Source organism: Schistocerca serialis, chromosome 9 (assembly GCF_023864345.2).
Source record: "Schistocerca serialis cubense isolate TAMUIC-IGC-003099 chromosome 9, iqSchSeri2.2, whole genome shotgun sequence".
NCBI classification, from domain to species: domain Eukaryota; kingdom Metazoa; phylum Arthropoda; class Insecta; order Orthoptera; family Acrididae; genus Schistocerca; species Schistocerca serialis.
Window position 1 is genome coordinate 247794584 of NC_064646.1, and position 22206 is coordinate 247816789.

The following is a 22206-nucleotide window of genomic DNA, read 5'->3' on the forward strand; positions in this document are numbered from 1 at the left end:
TTTGTCTTACTTTGTTATGCTAATTATTGCTATTCTGATCAGATGAAGCGCCATCTGTCGGACATTTATTGAACTTTTGTATTTTTTTTTTTTTTTTTTTTGTTCTAGTAAAACCCCATATCATTCCAAGCATGTGTGTCAATTTGTACCTCTCTATCTACATTATTCCGTGATTTATACAGTTTTCAAATTTATACTGACTTTTTGATCAGCCGGTAGATTAGTTACAAACTACGGCGTGCACACACTTTACTCAACGTGTGAACGTCACTACACATAACCAGATTTAGCTTGTGACATGTTCGATATGTCTGCAATCATTGGGGATGATGTGGCGCAGACGAATAGCGAAATTCTCGAAATTCTGCATGACCCGCTCAAGTGTCGGAACATCGATGCTGTCGATGACCTCCTTAATGGCTGTTTTCAAGCAGCAATGGTTCTGAGGTTATTGTTGTACAAACCCACAAAAAGGAGTCGTATGTGTTCAGATACGGAGAATATGGCGGCCAATCGAAGACGTGACAGTGGCCTCTGGGTACCCCAGAGCCAGAATGCGGCCCCCAAAGTGTTCCTCCAGAACATCAACCTCCTACTTCGATGGGGTCGATCTCCGTCTTGTATGAACCAGATCTTGTCGAAATCAAGGTCACTTTGGATAATGGGGATCAAATCATCTTCGGAAACCTTCAAGCATCGTTCGGTAGTCACCGTGCCATCAAGAAATATCACAGCGACTGGACACTGCATGCCACACAGTCACCCGTTAAAGGTTAAGAGATTTCTCGATCGTGAAATGCGGATTCTCAGTTTCACAAATGCGACAATTTTGCTTATTGAAGAACGCCTCCAAATGAAATTTACCGACAGCAAGACGCGTGCTTATGCGCATATTATTACCCATCATGCCCTGCCGCCAACCCTGCAGTTTAAACTTCCTCATGTAAATGGTTCAGAAGTTATGACGATTTTATTTCATATAGCTCAATAACTGTCACCTTGTAAATCCATTATGGGAACGATGTCTCTCGCGTAGGTATGTCAGAAAATCAGCTTGGCAACTAGAGGATGTCTGTAGCTGGCAACCTAATCGCTCCCCACAATCTTCCCAAAAGACTCATTTAGGAGGGCTGCAAAATACAGTTCCTTTCTAGACGATCCTTTACGTGCAGAAGTTTTAAATAGTACCCAACGCTGGAGCTCACTATAAGTTCAGCGGATGATCTACAGGGATGGTCTAAAGACAACACGGGATTTTCGCGCTTAGTACAAACATCTTACACGCCACATGCACCTACAACTTGGGTGCCATGCTGTAGTACATTCCTTGAGTACCTAAGACCTCAGAAGTTTTGGGGAAGCTACTGGTTTTGTCGAATAAAATGGCTTACAGTCTCGTTGTTCGCAAGTCATGCCAATTACTGCATCGAAATTACGATCACTTCAGGACTACCGACAGCCAACACTAAACGCAATGTCTCTTGCTTGCCACTAATTTTTGACTGATTGAAGCCCGCACCTCGTGGTCGTGCGGTAGCGTTCTCGCTTCCCACGCCCGGGTTCCCGGGTTCGATTCCCGGCGGGGTCAGCGATTTTCTCTGCCTCGTGATGGCTGGGTGTTGTGTGATGTCCTTAGGTTAGTTAGGTTTAAGTAGTTCTAAGTTCTAGGGGACTGCTGACCTAAGATGTTAAGTCCCATAGTGCTCAGAGCCATTTGAACACTAATTTTTTGACATTCAGTTTCCACATTCGCATTATTCCATGATTCCTCATGTGTGGTCTTATTCTTATTGACCGAGTGTTGTCTGTCGGTTATCTTTAATAATACCATTTTTGCCACTCACGTCAGCCTCCTGGGAAATGTACTCACGGATCTCTGTATGTTATATAAATGAGTCTGTAGTCCATTCTCAGTTAAGTGGGGTTGTGCTATCACTTCCTGTTCTTAATATTAATCACTCTATACGCGACGCCAAGGTGAATTAAGCTTGCAATAAGAGGAGAGTTTGATGCTTTCGGTAACCGCCGTATCAGTGAGCTGGAATAGTCGACTACTGCGGTTCCAAACCATGCAGCAGCATGCCGTCCAGCAGATATTTTTATAAAATTTACCGCCATATTTCCGTTCACTACCAGTTCGATGATTCCTTGATCCCTCGTTGTGTGTCCTGTAAAATATACCTTCTTTTAGCCTTTCGAAAAATATCTTTTTTCCCCCAGTCAGTTCAGTATCATTTCATCAGCCACCCATTCTATTCATCTAGTCCTCAACATTCTAAGCCAGTCTGGTATCTCTTGCTAGCACCCTCTTGGTAACACCTTCCCAGGCGACCTGCTAGATAGTGGCGAAGACCTACGATGAGACTTTAAAGCGCTGTACGTGCATCGTGCGTGGTCTTGTCACCTCCAGTGATTGCAAGAGCGAGTGAGCCTTGTGGAAAAGTGGGGGAGCCGCTAGCTTATGGAGTTGCTGTCGCAGGGTTGACACTAGTGATACCTAGCATTTACTGTAGTTGTTTTCGACGTCTTCTGTGTCTGAAGTGCATTAGCAGTAGTTAAAATCACTAATATTAACCTATGGCCTATTCGTAAAATAAGATAGTTCTACTGACGAATAAATCCTTACGATTAAGATTTTTTATGTATAAATATTAACTTATTTATTGTTTAAGGGATAAGCTTTAAAGTTATTAACCTATAATTTGCTTTCGAGCTATATTTGGCGTTTAAACTGAGCAGTGACAGTGAGGTCTTAAAATTGCCGGCACGGCTAGTGCTCCGTCGAGATAACCAGTGTGTGCGTTTCAGTCGGCTACCTGTTTTAGTTGAAGGATACAAGGCGCAATTATTACGGCTTTTGTCATCTGATAATTTGGCCGAATGATACAGCTGATCAATTTTACTAATACCTTGTGTCGTATCATAGATGACACAAAAAAATTCTTGCACCCAGAAATTATTGAATGATTGTGTTTTCCTTCTCTTGCTGCCAAAGAAACTATTTAATTCTGAATTAGGAGACTTACCTATTTTACAGAATCTTATGGATACTGCAGTAATCATTTCAGTATTGTATCATAATTGTTTAGGAATTTAATGACGGAAATAGAATCATTTAGTACAAATATTTCCAGTCTCTTACTGCCTCAATCGTAATTGCTCTCTCATATCCTGCAGCACCCTTTTTTAGGAAACAGTGGGCAAACCTGAAACTTAACGTGCTCAAGTTTACTTGAATATTCAAACCAATTTCTGTTTAGTTCAATTATCCTTTCCTTACGTGAAGTGGCTTTTTTTATTTTCTCTTGGGGCTGTATGCTGACGAAATCAAGCGGGCTTCATATACACTATCCGGACAGTCACACGTAATGCCGAACTGACTGCAAGACGTCACAGGAGGCAGACCTCCAAGTATAAAAGAAGGCAGAGAGTATTGTGTTATCAATAGAGAAGCAATAATAGCAGAATGGATCGGTCAGGACAGCTCAGTGTGGGGTAGTCACTGGATGTACCCCGGTAGCAGATCGATCAGGGATATTTCAACCGTTTGAAAGCTGTGATTGTAAAGCGGAAACATGAAGGAACAACGACAGCTAAACCACTACGTAGCGGACCTCCTGTAAGTGACAGGGGCCGTCGAGTATTTAGTAGTGTGGTTGTAGAAAATGACATGAAATCAGCGGAAGGAATCACTCGTGAGTTCCACAACACTAACAGTCCAGCTACCACAACGACGGTGCGTATGGCGTTAAAACGAATAATGTACAGTGGTCGACCAGCTCCTAAAAATCCACATAATTATGTGGTCAGTGCTCAGCGACGCCTAAGGTGATGTAAAGTGCAGTAGATGGCTGGAAACGAGTGATTTGGAATGATGTGATGGAAGCGATTGGGTTTGACGAATTCCTGGTGAATGTTACCTGCCGTCATGTGTAGTGTCAATAGTGAAGTGGCAGGAGATGGCGTTACAATACGTGTGGTGGGGTGGGGGTGGGGGGAGGTTGCTCATGGATCAGTGCGGAAGGATGTATGTATTTGTGTGTGTGTGTGTGTGTGTGTCTGGTGTGTGTGTGTGTGTGTGTGTGTGTTCCACATCTCCTCCTAAACCACTGGACAGATTTCAGCTGAACTAAATACACCTCTACCTTACTGTCAGGCAACTATGTCTATGGGGGTAAGAACCAACTACCTATGAAAGAGGTGGGTACGCATATGACAAAGCAGCGTAGCTCACGATGTGTGAATTCTCAGATTTTATTCGCCCAGTTTTTGAGAATGACGGCACTTAGCGACTTGCATCAAATTTCACATGTAATTTCACACCTTTACAAATATTTTTATGCTAACAATTCCTTCAGCATGATGAAAGGAAAACAGTGCATCACTTACTAATTTCCCACTGTTCATGCAGTACAGGTACCGCTTGAGGCAAGACGCTATAATTTGTTACTTCTGTACTACTAGCTGTATTCGTGACATGTTTTGCAGACAGATGCACATGTAGCACCAAATGTAAATGCAAAATTATATCACTGTACGACACGTAGCTCAGCGGACATAAAGTTATAAACAGTGAGATGCGTGAAGAACTGCTGCATCGTGCATGAAGTTTAAATTTATTACTTCGTTGCTAATACTTCCATTCATACATATTTTGCAGACGGTATTTACATACGCCGCTAAATGTAACTGCAAAATTATATTATTGTACGACATGTAGCTCAGGAGATACTATGTCATGAACATTAAAGCCGACGCTGTGTGCTACGGGCTTGGACGCACAGCTGTAAATAAAAACCTGAAGATCGCCGAGTTTCTCTGCTAGTACGTCAAAAATCATTCTGTAGTCGAACGGTTCGGAGGCAATGATCGTTTGTGTCGGCATGACAGTACATCCTGATATAAAGCAGCATCTTTGAGGCTATGGTCTGTGGTTACTAACATTCTTAAAATTGACTAGCTGGTCCATAGTTCAGATCTGAACCCAGTGCAACAGCTTAAGGATGAGATAGTATTCGACTTCAAACGTAAGGTGCTAAATCTGTTGCTTCTCCGAGTGCTTGTGAAGAAACTTCAATGTGCTTTTGTATTCATAAAAGGCAAGTTATAATACGAAAATAACCAAAAATATGAATTTCAAAACAAAACAGTCTCTGTTGCGAAACCGACACAATTTTACTCTGAAACAGTTTCAAATCGGTATCTGTAACAGCCTGCCACGATCGAATGGCAAAATTTTTACAACAATACGAAAATTCTCTAACCGCCAATATGATGTTTGTAAAGTAATCGAGCCGGCCTTTGTGGCCGAGCGGTTCTAGGCGCTTCAGTCCGGAACGGCCATGCTGCTACGGTCGCAGGTTCGAATCCCGCCTCGGGCATGGATGTATGTGATATCCTTAGGTTAGTTAGGTATAAGTAGTTCTAAGTCTAGGGGACTCATGACCTCAGATGTTAAGTTCAAATCAAATGGCTCTGAGCACTATGCGACTTCACTTCTGAGGTCATCAGTCGCCTAGAACGTAGAACTAATTGAACCTAACTAACCTAAGGACAGCACACACATCCATGCCCGAGGCAGGATTTGAACCTGCATCCGTACCGTTCGCCCGGTTCCAGTCATAACTTCTAATATAAAACCCGATAAATATGGCCTTTTACTGGAAACTATGAAATTCAGTATGGCATCTACCAAGTTCTGCTTGCGACGTAAAGAGCATTTGTACCTCTTGTTAGTTAAACGTTTTGTTGCATGTTACCGAATTATCGTAGAACTTATTTCATGTTTCACGTGCGTCAATTTTTCCTCAGTGTGAAATAGCAGGAACTGACGTCACAGAACTCGAGCAGCCACGTCCACATCAGCTTTAATATCCCGCGTGATGACGGCTTCACGCAGTAGCGGACGTAGATGCAGCCCTTCGATGGCTCTCTCTTTACAAATATGATCCACCTCACACGGCTACATTCCAGTGACGGAGTAAACGGCGAGAGAAGTGGGCGGACGTCGGACGGCGAGCGCCGGCACCCGCCGGTGGCTGCGCCCCTGCAGCCGAGGTTAGGCCGGCGGAGGAAGCGGTGACCCCATCTCCGGCGTCTGGAGGGGGCAGCCGCATTGCACACACCGCGTCGCCCTCCCTCGCCTTGGCGCTGCCCGGCACACGCACCGGCCGCCCATATAAAAGTGCGGCCGCGCCGCCGCTGCGCAGGACCTCCTCCACCATGGGACCGATGCAGGTGAGTGCTCCGGTACAGTGGCGCGCGGCGCGGCGCAGCCGAGCGTCACCGGTCTCATACTTCTAGTGTATCTGCCAACACGATGTCCTTAATGATAGGCAGCAAAGTGTCTCAAATATAATCTCACTCGACTAAAAAATTAGTAACCCCTAGAGAAATCATTACATGCATCTTTAGAGACAGTGTAATTCCACCCATGGACTTGATAATCGCCTAGATTCAGTTAGGATGTGAGTCCACACGATTCTGCACATACAGGTTAATCCACTCGCTGAGAATTTGATCACGCAGTTTCGCCAACTTGCGGGGATGCTGAAGTCACCATTCTATTCGTTGTTTTGAATTCTCCCTCAGACTTTCTATGAAGTTCAATTCAGCTGATTTTGCAGCTCAGTCGAGGTGTAATATGGCGGGGGTTGTTCAGAAAACCAGACATATGTTCTTCCAGTCTGATGAACGTTGTTGTCTTTATGTGCGTACGTGAGCAATGGCCTCTTGCGTGGTGACGCACTCCAAATGCCCACCGCATGCTGTTCCCGCCACGGCGTTCCATTGCTGACAGGCTGTCGGGCTTGAAAGCGATGTTGGTTCGCCGGCCGTGGTGGCCGAGCAGTTCTAGGCGCTACAGTCCGGAACCGCGCGACTGCTACGGTCGCAGGTTCGAATCCTGCCTCGGGCATGGATGTGTGTGATGTCCTTAGGTTAGTTAGGTTTAAGTAATTCTAAGTTCTAGGGGACTGATGACCTCAGATGTTAAGTCCCATAGTGCTCAGAGCCATTTGAACCATTTTTTTTATGTTGATTCACAAGCCGTCAAACGCGTCTCTGGTATCTCTCAGTCAGAATCTTTTTACGACCGCAATTCTGACGTCTTGTTTCGTGGTCACGTGTGTTACACCACTGCTTGTAGACACGCTGAACAGTCGGCCGCGGAACGCCAACGAATGCAGCAGCTTCATAACACCGTATGGCCATGGTCACGGCTAAACATGTTTGTCCCTTTTGGCCACTCCGTCGCGACACTAAATTTACCCATGTTTACGTACAGTGTTTGCTTGAAGCATAAATGTGTCATGATCGCTGCTGCCTTGTGGCCACGCAGAGGCAGTGTGCGTGCGGTTGCGCACGTGATTCGATCGCTGCGCCTTTCTGTAAACGGTTAACGATTCGTCTGTGTGTGCGCACTGGAGTGACTAATGTACTCGTCTGCCCGGTATTTAAGTTTTATGATAGTTTTGTGTTTCACGGACGTACCTGTTTTTCTATGCCTACCATTTACAGGTACATAACGCGGAGGTAATCTCATAATGGTTATTTCCTATGGACTCCTTTTTTTTTTTTTTTTTTAGTTAATTCTCCTCTCCTTTTCCTGTCTTTCGCTCTGGAGCTCTATAGTAAACAATATGCTAATCGCTTTAAATGTTATCCGGAGCTACTACTTTTTTCGTCTAACATGCTTGAGCTTGACAATCGTTTGCTCCCAATAGGAGCCTACACTTACACTATTATATGTTGATTGTCATAAGATATGAGTTATTGCTTTGCTTCCCGTTGAAGACTATTGAACAAATGAGAAAAATTATAAGTCCCTTCATCATTAAAATCTCTCAGCGTAGCACTTAACACTAGTTCTGTGTGCACTGCATGATGCCCTTCTGTTGACTCTCAACTGGAAACAGTTCAAATGGTTCAAATGGCCCTGCGCACTATGGGACTTAACATCTGTGTTCATCAGTCCCCTAGAACTTAGAACTACTTAAACCTAACTAACCTAAGGACATCACACACATCCATTCCCGAGGCAGGATTCGAACCTGCGACCGTAGCAGTCGTGCGGTTCCGGACTGAGCGTCTAGAACCGCTAGACCACCGCGGCCGGCTGGAAACAGTTTCCACACTGGACAAGTCCTACATAATTCGGTCCTATTGTTACACCAGTCTTGTTAGAATTTGAATTCTACGGCAGACACGGACTACTGATTAATACGAAAGCTCCTGTCACTATTGTAGCATTATTTTAATGACGGGCAAGGAGCCCACGCACCATCAGTTCTATCGTGAAAGGCATACTGGCCGTTGATGATGGGACAGAATCAGATAGTGGAGTGGTTAAGACAGTGGATTTCAATTCTGGAGTAACGGTCTCGCGTCCCCATTCAACCATCATGACTATAGGTTATCGTGCTTTGGAACAATCGTTACCGTGGTACTCTCTGATGTTTCCCTTCACAATATCGTGTACGCAGTGACTTCAGAAAGTAAGTTACTTATGTCGTTCCACGATAAGACCATTTCAGAACAAGAGTGACGGATTATCAGAAGGGAATACACGAACGGTGATGCCTGCAGACACAGTTCTGCTACTAACAGATACATAGGAGTGTGGGAGTTAAATCACGCTGCAACCGGAGACGTACTCCAAAGTACACGGTACTGCAGAATTCTTATAGGCGAAACGTCTAAACCGCAAACGAATTGACAGTGAAATTCTAGCGCTTTATGTATCAATTAGTGCAATGTCACGTCCAGCAGTAGTGAAACTGTGTCGACAGTGTGATCAAGACAGCGCAGACGTGGCTGACCGGGAAGGATAGCGTCGACGTCGATCGCATACGACAATAATCAGGCAGTATTTCAGGGAAGCGGAAATAAGGTATGTAGCGAAAAAGATCTTCCAACGGTCAGTGAGTATCTTCGCACAGTGGTTCTCGAATGACTGCATGGCCCTGGAACTGAGTTCTGTCGTCGAGGATATGAACGATTGGTAGAACAAATAATCCTGCTGGAGGAACACTCGCAACTGAGCATTATAGCAGAGGTTGAAAATACTACTTCAGTTGTAAGTTTCTTTTTATTTTTGAGTAGTAAAACACGATCGGTTGCGGGATGTCTGCGCTCGCTGGTGATACATCGCGTCTTGTACTCGTCCATCGTGGCGCTCGGGTTCACAGTACAAAGTTAAAATACCTTATGATGGGCATGCAAGAACCAGAAACCGGTCGTGTTTTAACTGCTGAACAATAAAAAGAACCTTACAACTGAAGCAGTATTTTCAACCTCCGCGATTGCTAGAACGTTCCGACCTTCGTATACAGAAACATGGCGACTATGTTGGAAAATAGCATCCACTATCTGTCTTCGAAGTGCATTGCAGTAATCAGTAAAAGTTATTTGGCCTGCCATAGTAACGTGTAATGTACTTTTTGAAGGCTTTCAATTACCTCGACGTTGACTGGACTCCCTTCCTTGAACCCGTATACGTGAATAGGGAAGAGTAACGACGTGGAATAAAAACGTCCTTGAAGACTAAAGACACGATTCTTTCATCTTATTATGTGTACTCTCGGAGTTTTTGACTACTTCTAGCGCCGAATATGTGTCGGAACTCTGCATTAAGGTGGGCTCTTGCGCATTTCGTGTGGCTAGCCTTAAAGAAACAACTAGTAGGGGTACGCCCTTACAAGTTTCATATCACCTTCCTTCTGTGCGCAGAGTTTCAAATCTCCACCTGCTTCTCTAACTTTCAAGCGATTGTACGGTTTGCGCCCAGAGATAGTGAGCTAGTACCATTTTCCCGCCTTCCTTATCCAGTTCGTTTATGATATATTGGAGGAATGGCTATTGAAACGCTTCCAAGTGTCTTTTAAATTCTCTGATTTTATCGCCATGGTCATCACCCAACGTGTATGTGTGAGAAAGCAATACATTTCTTGGCTCGTTTGAGAACAGAATTTTAAGAGTAAGGATGTTTAAGGTAAGTCGCTTTGCTGCATCTTCTCCCACTGGAGAATGTTGATCATCTCTGTCACAATTTTCCACTGACGAAATTAGACCATGACGAATTGCGTAGATCCTCACCGATTTTTTTTTCCCTTCCTTTTTTTTTTTTTTTTTTTTTTACTTCGTAATCATTCCAGACTGACGAGCAGTGGCTTCCTTGATGATTTGGTGGAAATTTCTCTTTTAAAAAAATTTAACGCTTCACGTTTGAGCCCAATCAATGATTATTTACGATGCTGTCCGACTTTGTTACATTGCATTCAGAGTCGGATTCACAGACCTGCACCCCCAGCCACCTTTACAACTCTCGTGATACTCTTCGCCACTTTGCATGTCACCGGCACCGCCCTCCATTTCCTTGTATGCAAACTATGGAAGCTACATTCACCCTCACAAGCCTCCATCACTAATGCCTCCTCAGCATCACCGACAATAATATCATTATCATGCCTAACTGTACCACCACCCAAGCCACACATTTTTTCACTGTCAACTTCTTCTTTCTTGATTTCCCCAGCGTTTACTCCGTCATGTACCGAGTCTGCTGTTTCAGGACGTCGCAAATTTTGTTTTTTATCTTACTTTGAAGCCGGCTGGCCACCCTGACGCCACAGTTATCAAGGTAGCCTATGGGAAGGAAGTCGTTGTCGGGTTCGATTCCCGGTCGGTGTGCGGCGAGACTGGACAGTGGCAAGATTGGGAATTCGTATGTGTACTGATAACCGTGCAGATGAGCGCCCCACAAACCAAATATCATCATCATCATCATCATGATCATTATCATCAGAGAAGTCGTGTGCACCGTCTGTCAGTGAATCGTGTAAAGTGTATACTGTGTGTTATGGTATGTCAGCTGTTTGTCTATCGGATTTCCTGAAACGAAAGTTGGGGAGCAATCCAACGTTTTCCTTTACGAACGTGGCAAACCGCCTAAAAACCACACTCAGGCTGTCCGGTGTACCAGACCACCATCGTTAATTCACCGCGCAGATTCGATCCGGGCCTGGTCCAACTCCTCCTCCTCCCGCAACTTAGGGAGCTGCGCTTTAAACTATACGACCAGATATTTCATCATCGTCAGTGTTTTCATTAAATTGTGTTAAAAGTTCACGTTGACTGTTATTGTCACTACAACCACACGGACGGTCCTGCCTTCTCCTGTAAATGGGTCGTTTCCTGTTTTGTTTTCTATCCCACTCGGCTTAGGTAGAACACAGTCGGTGACGAAGAGAGTGGCTGAACAAACAGGTAGTCGATGACGTCGGAGAGCACGGCCAGTCAGAAGGAAAGTCCAGAGCGTAGCGAAAGTCCTCGTAAGGCTACGCAATCGAAAAACATAAACAGGGCAAGGAGCAGCGAGAAGGACGTGTGCCATCCGGGGAGTCAAAACATCGAACTGTCCTCACATCGATACTCGGGCTGGATGGGAAATCCGAATAACTGTCGGATACTAAAATTTGTGTGCCACCTAGCTTCATCATATTGCTCGTCGTGTTGCGTGATTGACTGGTTACTTAAAAAACGTAGCTGGTACTCGCAGTGATGACAACTGACAACCCAACCTAAGTCTATTAGTGCACGAACCGATGCGAGATACGACTATACAGCAGTTGTGACCATCGACATTAACAATCGCACTCCAACTGAACTTAACAATGATCCCAAACTCTACGATACAGACGGGCTGTAGGCTGCTGACTTGCCTTCCACGTCATCCAATTACACACAGTTCCTTTTTTATGTGAACACCTGTACAGAAAATACAAGTGCCGCTTGAAGTCTCTCTGCGCCTCCTTTTCTCTCGGCGCCCCATGCCCCAACAAAGAGTAAGACATTGGACTTGTGTTCCGGAGGATGACGGTTCAGATTCGACTTTTCATCTGGATTTAGGCTATTCTACACTTCTTGAGTCATCAGTCTTCTGGTTTTATGCGGCGTGCGCTAACCTCTTCATCTCAGAGTAGTACTTTTATTCTAAGTCCTCAATTATTTCTTGGATCACTGCGGCTGACATAAACGTCTTGAGAGATTCAGAAAATGTATTGATATTTAAGAGAATTCTCATTTATTGTTCCGTCTTAGTTGCACATTTTTGGTTATATTTCATGTTTCATGTTCCGGTCACTCTGGGTTATCTTCAGATATAAGTAGTTGCGTCAGCAACACGTCTACTCAAGGGCCTGTGCACTGCAGTGGAGTAGTACTCTGAGTAGAGTAGCACTCTGAGTAGAGTAGCATTCTGAGTAGAGGAGTCCTCTGATATATGATTCGGAGTAGAGAAGACATGTTGCTGACGCAACTACTTAGATCTCAAGAGGATTCAAAGTGATCGAAACATGTAATATAAAAGTGTGCAACTGAGGCGAAACAATAAACGAGAACTATCTTAAATATTTGTTGGAATTATTCAAATCCCCTGCAGCTTTTACGCTTTGCAGCTCCATTACCGTGGAGATTATTCCCTAGTGTCACAACACGTATCCTGTCATCTTGCCCCTTCTTCTAGACGGTGTTTCTACATATCCTTCTCCTCACCAATTCTCCGGAGAATCTCCTCATTCCTTAGTTTATCAGTCCACTCAATTTTCAACATTCGTCTGTAGCACCACATTTCAAACCGCTTCGATTTTCACCTGCTCTGATTTTTTCATTGTCTTTGATTCACCACCACAGAATGCTGCACTCCACGCGTACATCCTCAGAAATTTCTTCCTCAAATTAAGGCCTATGTTTGATAACTATAGACTTCTCTTGTCCAGGAAAGTCCTCTTTGCCTGTGCTAGTCCTTCATTACTTGCTTAGAAATGAAGGATGACACAGAGAAGGCCGAAATACTAAACGCATTTTTCCAAAACTGTTTCACAAGCCTCAAAACAACATATCGAAATAAGTGATCATGGGATCGAGAAGCAACTGAAATGGCTCAACGGGGAAGGCCATTGGACCTGACGAGACGCCAGCTCGATTCGCCACAGAATGTACAAAAGAACTAGCTCCTCTTTTTGCAACAGTCTGCCGTAGATATCTAGAGGAGCGAAGAGTTCCTACTGATTGGAAACAATCACAGTTCATTCGCGTTTTCAAGAAGGGTCGTCAATCAAATCCACAAAACTGCAGGCTTATATCGCTGACGACGGTCTGTTATAGAATTTCGGAAGAACTTTTATTCTCGTGTGTTATGACATTTCTAGAGAAGGAAATCTCCTCCTAAGATATGAATATTTGTTTCGAAAATAACGACTATGTGAAAGCCAGGTCGGATAGTGAAGTGGAAACGACAAGGGACACGTAAAGCACAAAAGCGTACAGGCCGACCTCATCTGTTGACTGACCGTCGACAGTTAAAGAGGGTTGTAATGTGTATTAGGCAGACATCTATCCAGACCATCACACAGGAATTCGAAACTGCATCATGATCCACTGCAAGTACTATGACAGTTAGGTGGGAGGTGCGAAAACTTGGGTTTCCTGGCCGAGCGGCTGCTTATAAGCCACACATCACGCCGGCAAATGCCAAAAGACTCCTCGCTTGGTGTAAGGAGCGTAAACGTTGGACGATTGAACAATGGAAAAACGTTGTGTGGATTGACGAATCATGGTACACAATGTGGCGATCCGATGGCAGGGTGTGGTTACAGAGAATGCCCGGTGAACGTCATCTGCCGGCGTGTGTAGTGCCAACAGTAAAATTCGGAGGTGGTGGTGTTATGGTGTGGTCATGTTTTTCATGGAGGGGCTTGCACCCGTTCTTGTTTTGCGTGGCACTATCACAGCACAGGCCTACAACGATGTTTTAAGCACCTTCTTTCTTGCCAATGTTGAAGAGCAATTCAGGGATGGTGATTGCATCTTTCAACACGATCGAGCATCTGTTCATATTGCATGGCCTATGGCGGAGTGGTTACACGACAATAACATCCCTGTAATGGACTGGCGTGCAGAGTGTCCTGACCTGAATCCTATAGAACACCTTTGGGATGTTTGGGATTGCCGACTTCGTGCCAGACCTCGCCAACTGACATCGATACCTCCCCTCAGTGCAACACTAAGTGAAGAATGGGCTGCCATTCCCCAAGAAACCCTCCAGCACCTGATTGAACGTATGCCTAAGAGAATGGAAGCTGTCATCAAGGCTAGGGGTGGGCCAACACCATACTGAATTCCAGCATTACCGATGGAGAGCGCCACGAAGTTCTAAGTCATTTTCAAAAAAAATCAAATGGCTCTGAGCACTATGGGGCTTAACTTCTGAGGTCATCAGTCCCCTAGATCTTAGAACTACTTAAACCTAACTAACCTAAGGACATCACACACATCGATGCCCCAGGCAGGATTCGAACCTGCGACCATAGCGGTCCCGCGGTTCCAGACTGAAGCGCCTATAAGTCATTTTCAGTTAGGTGTCCGGATACTTTTGATCACATAGTGTATCTGTCGTGCCATTTATGTCCCCGTATAGTGTTGACAGCTTTCCAGCGGTACGTCACATGTTATGGATGTTCAGTTGATACTAGCTTTTGCCCCAAGTGGATTTATGTTCCACCCGTTAAAGCCGGCTCTTTATAGTCCATCGTTTACTATTTGAGGTGACGACGTACCCAGCGGGCACACACCGCTTTCACACTTTCGTACTACTTGTCGCGTGTAGTAACGCCGTTGTTTGTGCAGGCGCTGCTGGCGGCGTTTGCTGTGTGGCGAGTCACGTCTGCGCTGCCGGGTTTCGTCAGGCCCGTCGCAATCGACTACTACGTAAGTAATGTCGTCTCAACGTAACACCTGCCTCAAGTTCCATTTCCAAGTGTGCATGCAAACACAGTCTAATAACTGAAGAGTGGACGTGTCAAACGTTCTAAGTGCCACATTTTCACCAGACATGTTTTCGACGCTGTTATGTTGTCGGTACTCTGTTGCATGCCCTTAATGTTCTTCCTGGTACCTAATCTTGAAGAACATGTTTTAGTCACTATTGGATGGTACATGGTGGAAGAAAGGTAAGCGCGGCTTTTGTTCAGCCAGATTTATGCAAGATTGTAAGATGCCCTGTAATTCCAATCCACATGAATGACTTCATTGATTTTAAAAACGCTACTGAAACATTATTTTCCATGCAAAATTGTAAAAGATCCAAACTCAGTATGATTAAGGTTTCTTAAACGCATTTATCTCAAGGAGATATTATATTTTTTCGCTCTAAAATCTCAGAATAGAAAAACGTTAGTGTCTTGAAAGAACATGATGTATGGAATGCCGTACTTCTTCTGAAATATCAGTCATGTTTATCAGTTGCAAAACAGAAAGACCTGTTGTCGATGTTACTATTTCTTTCTCTACAGCTCAGAGAGTTCTGCTGTAAACACTGCGACATCTGAGCCCGATAACGGAGTTGTGTAAGAAATAGAAGTTAGTACTGCAAGATTACATTTTCTTGAATTCAGTTTTGTTATTCTCCTGTAAACAGTTTAAAAGCATGTGAAATGATTTTTGTTGATTGCAGTTCTGTTAGTTGCAACATTACTGCTGTACATCTGTACATAAATTCTGAAAGAAAAACTTTGTTATTAGCGCTTGGAACCAGTCAGTTACCTAGTATGGCACTTAGAACGTTCTCAATAAACTACTTATTTTCTAATTTCTTTCTTTATTTTTTGCGGTGATGTGAGTAGCATAATTCTGTGGTGTCAGAATGCCTCCTCTGTTTTTTGGATACAAAAAAAGTTATGTACAAAAAATTGACTGTTTTTTTAGTCTCCTAACAAAAATGTTACTTTCAGCGTTTGAAGTTTCCACAGTGCTTTAATTATTCTATAGAGTTTAACGTTTAGCTGCTCATTTCAAATAGGAGTACGTTTCACGTAAACACGCTACGACTGATAAAGCCAATTACGATAGGCTATCAGTGCAGGAATGGTCAGTATTCAGAGATATGACAGGAATAATCATTCGAAGCAAAAAAACTATTAAACATGGGCTCTAAAATGCATACCTCAAAGGGCTATGAGCACCTTCCAAGCATAAAAAATGTGTCTCACCTCAGCAAGGATGAACAAGTACCCACAGCTCTTCAGGTATTCGCTTTAGAGCCCTTGTTTACCGGACTTTTTTTCTTGTTTCGACCATACCATCACCACTCAGTAAACGGAAAGCAAAGAGTACGCGTATGCAATAGAGTAGGTTTGTTTCACAGTATCGGAGATGAAGGTATCCATGGAAGGGCCCATGTTTACTATAATTTTATTGCTTCGAATGATCGTTCCTTTTATATCCCTAAATATTGATATTCTTGCTGGGACACCCTTCATAAAGAGATCACAATAAACAGCAAGTAAATTTGCAAATAACAAATTTCAGGAACTGAATATAAGATAAAATGGACAAATTATTTGTCAGCCCATGTATTAACGCGGATTGTGCAACATGTCTTCAAGGAATATTTTGCCGCAGTGGATACACCGGTTCCCGTGAGATCACCGAAGTTAAGCGCTGTCGGGTGTGGTCGGCACTTGGATGGGTGACCATCCAGGGCGCCATGCGCTGTTGACATTTTTCGGGGTGCACTCAGCCTCGTGATGCCAATTGAGGAGCTACTCGACCGAATAGTAGCGGCTTCGGTCAAGAATACCATCATAACGACTGGGAGAGCAGTGTGCTGACCCCACGCCCCTCCTATCCGCATCCTCCACTGGGGATGACACGGCGGTCGGATGGTCCCGGTAGGCCACTCGTGGCCTGAGGACGGAGTGCACAGACATGTGACAAGGTCTAAGAACAGTGGTCGTACAGAGATCCTAACCGACAGGAGACAACCGTAATCGGCTTCAAACCTGACAAGAATTGAAGGACCATCACAACCAGTTCCCAAGTGAACGTTGTGAATGGACGTTTGGTGTCGCGTTTCACGAGAAACGCCATTGCTCACAGACTCTGCTGGTACGTAGTTGTATAAAGGCGTTCATCGCGTGTTAATGTAGTTCGTTTCGTTGTTCTACATCTACATCTCGCTCTCATTCCAACCAACTTTGGATATCGACAGAATGAACGAGTATGAGAAAGTACTTTCTTTACTAGCCTTGGTGTCAAGTGATCGTCGACTGCATAACAATCGTTTACAGTTTACTCTGCTAGTTGAAATCATTGTATCAAACACTCTTCTCTTCTTGCGTGGAAAAGGCACAGAGCCGATTTACGGGTTCTCCAGTTTACCTCTGTAATCAAGAATCGGTCTAGAGCTACAAACGTGACTAGTTTACTATACCCTACTCTTAACAACGTTCCTCGTGTGAACATATGAAACTCGATAGTCTCATTTCAATTTTTTTAAACAATTTTGTCGTTTAAGAAAATAGGCTTACACGGTCGTTGCCGATAAGTTCAAAGTTTTTGGATCTTTATAATGTTTCATTCTTGCCAGAATCTTCCGATTTGCTGAGATCTTCTTTCGGGGACTGGAGGCACGCTATCCATTGCAAAAGTGAGATGATGCTGCCATAATACTAATAGTGTGTTTAAATAACATGATGGTCAACAGGCCATCCTCTCACTGGATCAAATTTTCACGTAATAGCCCTGTGTGGAAGTAGTTTGCACAGAGATATTTTTTGCCAAAAAGATAAGTGTGAATGTAAACATTACGAAGTTGATGCTATTTGCTACAAGTGAAGGTGGAAATACTGTAGGTTACCGAGAAATATGTCCGTCATTATCTGGTGACAGTAATGAGTAATAACAGTACACGTAAATTGTGTACACAACAGCGAAAGATCTCCTTATGCAAGAATCGTAGTTATTATCTCTTTCTGCAATTATTTCAACAGAAACAGGATCATTACCGGCACTTAGAATAACTTTTCCGCTTCTTTATTGACTCTTCCTTCCCGCAGGGATGATTACGTCGTTTGCAACTGAGGAACGACGTTATCCTAGTCTTCGCGCAAGGCTCCTCGTTTTTTCGCAGGTCACGTAGCTCATAACTTGCCAACAAACTGTTTCTATAGCGAGTGAAACGTCTACGTTCTTGAGTACTGTCTGAACATGAACTTATCTTTCCAGCGAGTGGGACAGTAACGAAATTTCTTTTAGATCCTTATTTGGAGTCTTCAAGAAAACTCTTGATTTTTTAAAAATATTATTTTGTCGTAGTTCTCTGTGGCAAAATAAGAAGAAAACGACAACATCGTAAATTACGGAGGTGTAGCAGAAATTACCGTCCATTGTGTCAGAGAGACCTATTCCAACTAAGGCGAATTACTGATTGCTCCAAGGCTAATTTCGTACTAATTTTTAGTTAAAATAGTAGATTTGTGAATAAAAAGGTAATTTGAAGATATGAAGGGTTTGTAATGAACATAACTATGTTCAGGGAATAACTGTGATCTTTATTGAATGGATACAGAATTCGAGATGAAGATATATATACAACCACAAATTCTGAAAAACATTTTGACGATATAGACTGGAAACCCATATTTGAAATCTCTTTCTAAAAAGCAGATTTTCGTCAAAGAAACATCTTAACATACTCAAAAACTCCAGGAAGACAATTACGTCGATGAGAAGGGTCTTGTACAGATGCGAAAGTAATAGTCACTGTATTTAATGAATAAGTAAAATAAACATGTACTTAATCATTGAAAAGAAAATAAATTTTAATTTCTCTTAACTAAGATGCGTTGCTAAGATGCGTTGCTTTAAACAGTATAAACGCAGATGAAAATTTTCGAAAAGTAATGATTAGCAGAAAAACTATTGGACTCGTTATACGACCTATAATATCTTTCCTCGCCAAATTAAGGACGCATTTCGAGTATACATCAACCTCTCACTCAATTCCCATGTTACGAGTATATCACGGTTCATATTGGAAACTTATGTGATGGTGTTAATTTGTTTTTATACTCAACTGCTTCCTCGGTAGATTAAAACATTCTCATGAATGATGTTCCTTATGCTTATGAACCATTTACAACTTCCAAATAAAGTTTAGAAAGACCCCTGTTTCTGTATTCGCATAAAAATTGGTAAAAGTTACACTCATCTTCAATCACGTTCTTTTTATTCAGATCTTAGTAATACTTAAGTAGAGAAATGTGGTCTTAGGTTTCGGAGCTGTGCCTCAAACTATTCATAAAATCAGGAAAAAGCATTATTAATCTACTGTGGATCTAGTAACAATAATTGGAAACCCGGTCAGCAGGAGATTTTACGTTGTGTTTTATACGTAAAAACAGCGACAAATAAATTTAAAGAAATTAATTCTTCTCCGAATGGGCTCTGTTTCACGATTACAAAGGTTGTGCACCCTATGGAGCGTTTTATGTAAAACCATCATTTCATTCGTATTAAAATACTCTTTCTAGTATTAGATTCAGATTTCAGGGAATTATTACATATCTTTCCTTTCTCTTCTTCTTTCCAAGTAATAGTACTTGTTTTGGGGTCTTCTAATGTCATTCGTGTCGGTGCTGAGAGAATGCGCAAAATCCTAGTATTAAGCAGCGCTCTATAAATTTCATATATTTTCCATCATCTACTGAAAGAAACAAGCAAAAAACAACTCCACCTCGTTAGTGTTACTCCACTTTATTGTTCCAGTATGCTCCGAACATTTCAGACGTCACACCTATTTCCAGTCACACTACCGGAAAAAGAACGCAAATTTATCTCAATGGTCAATCGAAGTTCTAGTATTCTTAATGCTTGTCATAATCAAAAATACAATCACGTAGGCAGGAATCATTCCTTTTTCAAAAACAGTATGCTGTTCGATATGTCAGGCAAATATTCGAAAGTTATGCATTGAATTAACGTTTCAAAATTTGTATATACGCTCTGGTTGCACATTTTGCTTGGTAGAGCTACGGTTTCATTACATTTTTTGTATGGTGCCACAGTAATATGGTTATAAACAACAACGGAATAATTCTGCCTCCCTCTATTATTCCAACATGCACCTCTGGTGTCACGCCCCAAGTAATACGCCGTATTTCCCATGATAATAAAATCATTACTCCTGGAAATTTTCTACGTTCAGTACTCAGTGACTGACTGCTTGTGTCGATTATTTGTAACAATGTCGTACGAAACCCATTCGTTTCGACAGTTGCAGTCTAATTCGCCATGTGTGTCACCTTTTTCTAGAATCTTCTGATACAGCAAGCACATCAGAGTAAACACTTACGTCACATTTCACATTCGTATCCAGAAAGTTTTTGTCAGCAGCGTTGCACTTCAGTTCTTTCTCATTCTTTCTCATAAAACAAAAGTGTTCAACGACCACAGATCCTTTGCTTCTGAATCGATGGGCATACTTATTTCATCATTCTTATTTCTTGTCTCCTCCCCCCCCCCCTCTCTCTCTCTCTCTCTCTCTCTCTCTGCCGCTTTCATATCACAATGGGTACTCAAAGATAATTCATTCAACCCGAACTACGGTTTTCGGACTGCTACGTATAGGGAATATGCGTATTACTCGCTAGTCTACAGTCTACAATTTTTCTAGCCTACAATTTTACCCCTCTATCAATCTCGAGTGGCATACACACTTGCCATATATTCGACACCTAGCATTATGAGTAGTCTATTCCTTGTATTTCAGTATCTGTCTTTCGTATTTCATTTTTTTCATTTCTTCTTCTACGGACTTAGTTAACACTGCACGATGTTCCTTTCGGTAAGCACGCCCTCCTCCAGATAGCCCATCAAATTATCTACTGAAGGAATGCAACCTCATGTCGCAACGTCCTAATTAACAGAGCCTCCTATAGACTCCTTTCACTACATGGCCCATCCAACAGCTCTTTTCTCTGCCTCCAATAGTAATTTACTTCTTTGGAAACTTTCCACTCTCAAAGTTTCAACTTCATGAAGAAGTGTGAAATCAAACGCACTATGCGATGAACATTTTTTATAATTTTAGGTCAACATTTGAAATCAGTATATTTCTGTTAAGTAAGAACGTAATTTTCACAGATTTCTTTTTTCAATATTTTCGTCCCAATTTTTGCGTGTTTTGTTTATTGTATTTAAAATAAAGTAGCAATTTTAGTACTTATTGGTCTTCCTTTCAGCTTCGATATCATTATATTCTTTGATCAACAATATGGCTATTCTTTGCTCTTAAGTAGTTATACCTGTTCTGATATTTTTTCAGGACCTTAATACCTTTTCAACGTATACTTCTAAGGCTGTTGTCATTTCAAACCAATATTCGTAGATGTAACGAATTTTCATTACCACATTAGTCACATCCAGCTATATAACTGCTGACGTCTTATTTCACTCAGAGCAGTACATTACAGTAATACTAGGAAAGTTACATTCAATTTTTTCCTAACGTTTGCTTTATTTTCAGAACTGGTTGTCTGTAGCTTTATATTGCTGTCTGTACTTTGCAATTCTTGCTTCTGTTTTCCCATGTAGTATTTTAGTCAGTTATTTGAAGCCGGAGATATCAGCCAAATTTCTTCTTTAGCAAAATGCGGTTAATGTTTTTCCGAGCATCTGATGAAATATCTCTTGTTTCTTAGATGCTAAAAACAAATTTAACTAATCTTCTTTGCACTAAATTCACCATTAATTTTAGTTACTTTGACGTGTTGTTACCGGTACCACATTAACAAGACAGCATTTATTCTCTTAGAGCATCCTCGTGAATAGTTTCGTTCTCTTACATCACATCACTGTATTTACGTTATGTTAATGTATTTCAGTGCACAGTTTCGACTCTTTGCTGCTCTCTCCGGATGTAATAACTCCCCCCACCCTCTTCCCCCAAACCACGTCTGCAAAGTTATATTTAATCTTTCTATTTCACTTATTAATTCTTTCAACGGTCTTTTTAGTTTCTAATATTTCCTTTTATATTTGAACTTTCTCATATTTTTTCAACTATCTGTTCTGCTACAGCTGCTATCAGTAATGGAAATAGAAGATATAAAATTCACAGATACCTTGAGGTATTTGTTAAACTAACCACGGTTTTTAAGGCAAGCATTTCATTGACCTATTGTTCCTTTTCTGACGTTAATTATTTTCCTCAGTTCCAACATGAATCATTCCTCATCTATTGAGGCTCTTTGAATCCTTTTACTTATTTCCGTAATCATATCATCTGAATGTTTCGAATTCATGGTGTAACATGTTGATTTCTTAGCGTGTAGCTCATCTTTTGGACGTTAGCCCATTCTCATTTCC

At 42.3% G+C, this 22206-nt stretch overlaps 1 protein-coding gene across 1 annotated transcript in view; it reads left to right on the top strand.

Annotated features, from left to right (window-relative positions):
- The first annotated feature begins 6172 nt into the window (after nt 1–6172).
- The window catches only part of LOC126418935 (cuticle protein 19-like), a 38682-nt gene continuing 22648 nt past the window's right edge, over nt 6173–22206 (top strand). Inside the window, exons 1-2 of the mRNA XM_050085970.1 lie at nt 6173–6237; nt 14686–14766. Coding sequence (XP_049941927.1) covers nt 6223–6237; nt 14686–14766 — 96 coding nt within the window. The 5' untranslated portion in view covers nt 6173–6222. The remainder of the gene's footprint in view (nt 6238–14685; nt 14767–22206) is intronic.